Genomic DNA, 6,970 nt, shown 5'->3' with positions numbered 1-6,970 from the left:
GGGGATGTGCGTACGATTGTTTATAAGCGCGTTGGCGCATATTCATTACTGAATACTGTAAGGGGTGGGGGGGCATCGCTGGATGAGAGGACGACAGCAAAACTCTTTCCTGTGATTGAGGAAAAAGCCGCAATCGTAATGACACACAATGAGCGTGCCAGCATGCAAACATAAACGTGTGAATTTATTGTAAGTGTAATACACGCACGCACGCATGCAAACGCGGCACACAAGGACACATGCCTAGGTATGTGCGAGCCTATATGCACGCAGGGAATACTGGCAAAAATATCAGGAGTGTACAATATATATATATATATCTACATCTTACTATCTATATATGTTAAAGATATGTATATATATCTATTTATATAATATAAGATCTCTATATGTTATACACTCCTGATAATATGATATTCACTGAACCAAAAGAGGACATACGGCTCATAGATTGCACAAATAAATTTTGGACAAGTTAAAATCAAAATTCGGACAAGTAAAAATTGCTTCTTGTTGCCCGACAGGACAACCAGATCTGAAAATAAGTGTCGAGGCCTGCAAGTTTGGTAGCGCTAGGTCAATTAGGGGCCGAGTTATAGAGCGGAAGGGAAATATGATCAACGGTCAAGTAAAGGTCAAATAAAGGTCGTAGTGACCTGGTTTGGTAGCGCTAGGTCAATTAGGGGCCGAGTAGAGAGCGGAAGGGAAACATGATCAAGGTCAAGGTCAAGGTCAAATAAATGTCGCAATGACCTGGTTTTGGTACGCCTGGCTCACCTTCTCCCCAGATGTGTAAGTATACCAAGTTTAGTAGCGCTAGGTCAATTAGGCCCGAGTTAGAGAGTGGAACGGAAATATGATCAAGGTCAGGTAAAAAGTCAAATAAAGGTCGGCAGTGACCTGGTTTTGTACGTTGGCTCACCTTCTCCCCAAGATGTGTAAGTATACCAAGTTTGGTAGCGCTAGGTCAATTAGGGGCCGAGTTAGAGAGCGGAGGAGGAAATATGATCAAGGTCAAGGTATAAAAAGTCAAATAAAGGTCGGCAGTGACCTGGTTTTGGTACTCTGCCACACCTTCTCCCTAAGATGTGTAAGTACAGCACCAAGTTTGGTCACGCTAGGTCAAATTAGGGTCAAGTTATAAGTGGAAGGGAAATTCTCTGCCGGCGGACCGAGCGCCGGCGGCGGCTGGGGAAGACACGAAAAGCCATAGTATCCCGCCCGACTTCGTTCGCGGGGGATAGCAATTAGCTGGCTGTTTTCAGTAAACCTGGTAAAAGCTGCTTTCGGGCACCCAAAATCCACCAATGTACCCAATCAGTGTAGCAATCTACGTGAAGATTTGATGGCACAAGGCCAGGAACTAATTACCAAATGAATACTTCAACAGGTAAACACTCCTGAAATCCACATGTCAACTTGAAAATAGAAACGTCCAATATTTGTGCACATTATTAGTACACCACCGCGTGATTAGTGCACATTATAGTACACAACATTTCGTATTAAGTCACTTACTGTTCATGCATAGTAAATGATGAATCCTCTCCGTTAGTACATAAATCAATGCCGCCCCAGCCAGGGAGGTATGCATTGCCGCTCTGAATAAATCTGTAATGGTAACAGTGGGTGTTGCAGGCTGCTTTTTTCAGGGACCTTTGAAAACGTTTGAAGTGAGAATGTGGTGCGATAGCGCCCTGGCTCAGAGGATGTTAAGAATATTAAACAACTAGAACTTTTCAGTTGTCCGATCGGGCAACTAGGCAAGATAATAACTTGTCCGACATAGACTTTCACTTGTCCCGAGCAATCGGACAACCGTTAGTGTCGAGGGCTGACTTGGTCCCAAGATGTGTGTCGCGTACCAAAACAAGGTCACTGCGGCCTATTTGACCTTGACCTTGACCTTGACCTTGACCTTGATCATATTTCCCTTCCGCTCTATAACTCTGCCCCTGATTGACCTAGCGCGACCCAACTTGGTATACTTACATATCTTGGGGAGAAGGTGTGTCGCGTACCGAAACCATGTCACTGCAACCTTTATTTGACATTAACCTTGACCTTCATCATATTTCCCTTCCGTTCTATAACTCGGCCCCTAATTGACCTAGCGCGACGAAACTTCGTATACTTACACATCTTGGGGAGAACATGGGGGGGGGGATACATGTAGTTGGCGACAACTGCCCTTTCTAGTTTTAATATGCATCTGTCAACGTTGTATTTTGCAGTTCGGGGATCACGGCCAGGCAAAAATGTCCAACTGACAGAAAATGAGATTCGCGGTCTATGCCTGAAGTCCCGAGAAATTTTCCTCAGCCAGCCGATTCTGCTAGAGTTGGAGGCGCCCTTGAAAATTTGCGGTGAGTATCTATGATTAAAAGCATTCCTGGAATTTTCCTTCTACTCTGTGAGCACATACATCTGCTGTTTACGTTTTATTAGTTATAACATGATTAAAAAAACCTGTGAACCAGATAATTGACCTTGTTTTTCATAACATTGTTGTGATGTAAGTTGTTTGCTTTATTCTCTGTTCTTATTCGTCCATTATTCCAGGGTGCGAAATTAACGGGAGTCCGGAGTCAAATACTCCCTGATTTACTGTCGGACTCCCTGATTTGACATATGCAGGAGTTCGTGTGACTCCCTGAAAATTCTGCCATACTAACTAGTTCGTTCCGGAGCACGGCCTCGCGAAATTACCGTATTTTTTCAGCTAATGTCCAAAGAAAATTTGGCAGATGTGAAACTGCATGAATCTTAAAAATAAGCACATGCGTTATTGTTAATATCTTTCATTTTGAACCTCATACTGCGGACTTCCTCATTTTGCCGCGGGCTCCCTCTTTTCGAGGGTAGGGAGTCCAACGCTCCCATGTTCAAAAGTTAATTTCTACCCCTGTTATTCTATTTCATTTTGCGTCCTGCTACTGATGCTATTCTCCTCCCCCTGTACTGTCCGGTGTTCACTGCCTTGCATTATTTTATGCTAGTTTTGCACTGACCTCTACTCGAAGTCTGAATTACTGCCCTAGTAGGGAACGTGTTGAACTGTTATATGACAATCGGTCACATTTTTTGTTTCAGGTGATATTCATGGGCAGTACTATGACCTGCTAAGGCTGTTTGAGTATGGAGGTTTTCCACCAGAGAGCAACTATTTATTTCTTGGGGACTACGTTGACAGAGGGAAACAGTCGCTGGAAACGATCTGTCTTCTGCTAGCGTACAAAATCAAATACCCAGAGAACTTCTTCCTGTTGAGAGGGAACCACGAGTGCGCCAGTATAAACAGAATATATGGGTTTTACGATGAATGTAAGTTGCTTCTATCTATCTATGTTACTAGAATCTATCTATGTTGAAGCATGTCATAGCATTTTATATTGCACACATGCACATACGAGCATGCATACTGTCGCATACACGCGTACGCGTACACACCATTTGCACTCGTGCGTGTACACAGACGCACGTATTGAACTTAAAGGGACAGTAGCCTCTAGGATTTTACTGCATACAACTGTACTTACTGTATAACAAATCGTCTATACCGACACGTATTTGTTACCAGATACCTAATTTAATATGCTTATAATTAATTACACATCAACGCTACGAAATTTGAACGGCGCCATGACACCGCGACGCGTGCTGCCACCGAAAAGTTGGCGTATTTGACAATTTATTTTGCACGTTACAGACCAGAGGGCTAATCACAAAAGTTCAATTATATTTATACCTAAATGCTATTTAACGAACGATATTCATTTATGGCAAAATTTATCCATATTATAACTGAAACTATATGTCGTTTATAAGATCATTACAATCCTTTTGCTGGTTTAATGAATAAATAAGAAACACCCTCGGTCTGTAGCGCTTGGCTGGAAGTGGGTTTGCGCAACTTATCAGATCGTGCGCTTTGAGTGGCGCCACCGTGCTTGTAATCAAAATGTAGTCGTTAGTTTAAAACTTTTTTTTATAATATTCTAATGGTGATATGAACCATGAAACTATTTATGTAGCGTAATTTTTAACCTAAATTAACTGAAAATAATCCTAGAACCTAGAGTAAACGATCCCTTTAATGTTTTGTAGTAATATAGGATTCATTTGAATTTTAAAGCGATATTGAAATGTATATGCCAGGGGGCCATTGTCAGAAACATCGTAAAGCTAAAATTAATTAATGCTAATGTTAATGCTAAGATAACACTTACGACTAATGTTTTAAAATGTAGCGAGAGGAGCCGTTGGACAGCAAAACACATCGGCCGCTATTAGCAAACTTACGATACAGGAACTTTCATCACAAGCTGCTGATGATGAGAATCGCAATCACAAAATTCAAAATTCATACACATTTATTGAAAGCATCACAGTAATTTTGCGATAATTATGCATGGCTAACCACATATAGAATAATATTTGATGCGGAAAAACGACTGCGGTCATTCTAATTTATTCTGCACGAACAAGGCAATTCCTCAGCACTGTAACACGAGCACGCGAGAGTCGTGGCAAGCGTGGGCAAACATTTAAAAAAGAACAATGTCATAGCGCATGTTGCTAATGTATGGTTTGTTTTATGATAGGAGAATATTAATGAGTTTTGACGTGTTTTTCAAGAAAAACACATTTTTATTCATTGATTTATAAAAGATGAATATTAGTAGTTATTTTAATTCGTAGTGTAAATGTGTTATTTTTCGAACTAATGATTAAAGTTACGAGAGGTTCTGGGTCCTCGTAATGGTTAAGCAGGATATTTTCGAGGCATTTTTGTCAATTCTGCGTAACGCGTTGCGGATGTTTCTGGTATCCGGCTTAACGAGTGCGGAAGTTTAATGTTAAGACTAGATGCTTAAGACTCATTTGGTTTGCTGAAACGGGCCCAGGTGTAAAGTAGCATTTCAAAATTAGATTTTTAGGCTCATACCTGACAAATAGATGCGCAGCCCTTGTAGAATCGCCATGAGCGTGAGTCCGGTCCGTCAACAGTTGGGCACCAAATCTTAACGCGCTTGACGTACGGTCAGCGATATTCGGGACGTGGGGGCGTAATCCGAAACGAGTCTGGAATGTCGAAGCTGGGGGTTCAAAGGTGCAAAAGGTCAAAGAGGTGTAAAATAAGGGGGAAGCATTCTCCTCCTTAACTCTAAGGTAATAGGAGGCAAATGCAGATTCCAGGAGCAAAATCTAAACGGTCCACCTAGGCTCGTGATAGTCAGTGTATACTGTATAGCATGATGGTAGGAAAAGGCATATCACTGTGCCGAACGATTGGAGCGTTACAGCGTCAAAGGGTCAATGGGGCACAGGGCAGATTTTTTAGACATTTTCTGAGGACAGGTCTGACGGAGCGATGAAAAAACTTTTTTGTTTTCAGCGGTGAACCTAGCATTTTATGCTTTATGAAAGGACGCATGAAATGTACTTCTGCTGACATGCGAAGAGTAAGTGCTCGATAACCTTTTGCAAACCTCAAGAGCGAGGCGCTTAACATGGATTTGTTTACTGTTAGAAAGAATTTGACTGCCGGGTTTGCTAGTAACCTCATACATCCAGGCATGTATAGATTCCTACAATGTCACAGTGAAATTTTAAAAGCTAAATTTGGTTGGCGAAGGTTTATGCTCCTTAAATCGTATAATTTCTATGGCATTTTGTACTGTCAGTGTCAGTGTGTTACATGTTACGTATGCCACTGCCAGTGCATGTGGTGGTGATATTACTGTGTAGTTTTTGCCTGCGTTAATTAGTTACAGGTGGCAGCTCTCTATTTCAGCCTGTAGGCTTGCGTAGGTAAATGGATGAGTGCTTACCTATTCTGTCTTGCAAATAGTTGTTGCTACTACGTTCGATGGGAGCTTCCATCTTTAATCTTAAGACACTTAAACGTACGCGCCATCTCGTGGCAACTTTCATAATGATCCCAACGAACATTCCTTTGAGAAGGTTCCCGATACCATCCCTGTCAGGGCTCGAATTAAGCGACGAGAAGGGCATGGCAATTTTTTTAGGGCATGTGAGAAATCACCTTGAATGTTCTCTAAAATAGAAAGGCACCAAGGCAACTCTCAAAATTTGAGAAGGGCACCAAGGCACTTTTGTAAAATAAAGGAAAACTCATAACAAATTAGTACAACTCATATCAACATCGTCTTGCTTTTAATGTACAAAACAATATGCCCCCATGTACAAGCTTACACGGTAACACCGACCCCTGTACCCACCTCTGCTAATGGAAGTACAGTAACAAGAAATTTTACATGCCCGCTATCAGGAGCAAATAATTATCCGATGCCATTATTATTCCCTCCTGCGACTATCGGTTTTTAGCTCATCATTGCAACTACAGCACGCACGCGCACGTGTTATCTTGATTCGACTAAAAACGAAACTAGGGCAGTAGATTAAAGGGCATCGACGGCAATTACACAAAAGGGCAAGGCAGGTGACTGCCGTCGGTCGGGTTGGATTTTCAGGGGCAGTACGGCAATTGATAGGGGCACCGTCGGTATATTCGAGCCCTGATCCCTGTGCCTTCCACTGTTTCGCCGTGTATGTGAACACATTTGGGACTAACAGGGTTTACTAGAATCCCACCACTCCACCACAGAGTCACCACAGTAGACGTTAGATGAGCGCTGTCGCTCCGCGGCACTTGTTCCTATTTTCTGGGCAATTCCTATTTTATCCTATTTTCTGGACAAATTCCTATTTTTTCCTATTTTTGAGGGCTTTTCATTTTTCTGAATCCAGAATTGTATGTATCCTTCTCAGAATGCAGGAATTTACATTTCAGGTGACCCAATTTTCAAAAATGTTCTGGGGGAGGAACCCCAGACCCCCACCCCTTACTTTTAATTAATGTAATATTATATACTTTTTAGCTCATCTGACGTAGTCAGATGCAGCTTCTAGAATCGCATGATCGTCCGTCCGTGCGTCCGTCCGT

At 42.0% G+C, this 6,970-nt stretch overlaps 1 protein-coding gene across 1 annotated transcript in view; it reads left to right on the top strand.

The window, feature by feature from the left end:
* Positions 1–2,234: 2,234 nt before the first annotated feature.
* The window catches only part of LOC106811745 (serine/threonine-protein phosphatase alpha-2 isoform), a gene marked incomplete at its 5' end in the record, with an annotated part of 20,422 nt that continues 15,686 nt past the window's right edge, over positions 2,235–6,970 (top strand). The window contains 2 exon segments of the mRNA XM_014815460.1: positions 2,235–2,366; positions 3,094–3,324. Of these exon segments, the coding sequence (XP_014670946.1) occupies positions 2,235–2,366; positions 3,094–3,324 (363 nt within the window).

Source organism: Priapulus caudatus, unplaced genomic scaffold (assembly GCF_000485595.1).
Source record: "Priapulus caudatus unplaced genomic scaffold, Priapulus_caudatus-5.0.1 Scaffold570, whole genome shotgun sequence".
Lineage (NCBI taxonomy): Eukaryota > Metazoa > Priapulida > Priapulimorpha > Priapulimorphida > Priapulidae > Priapulus > Priapulus caudatus.
The sequence above is the reverse complement of the archived record's forward strand: the minus strand, read 5'-3'. Positions and strand labels throughout refer to the sequence as shown.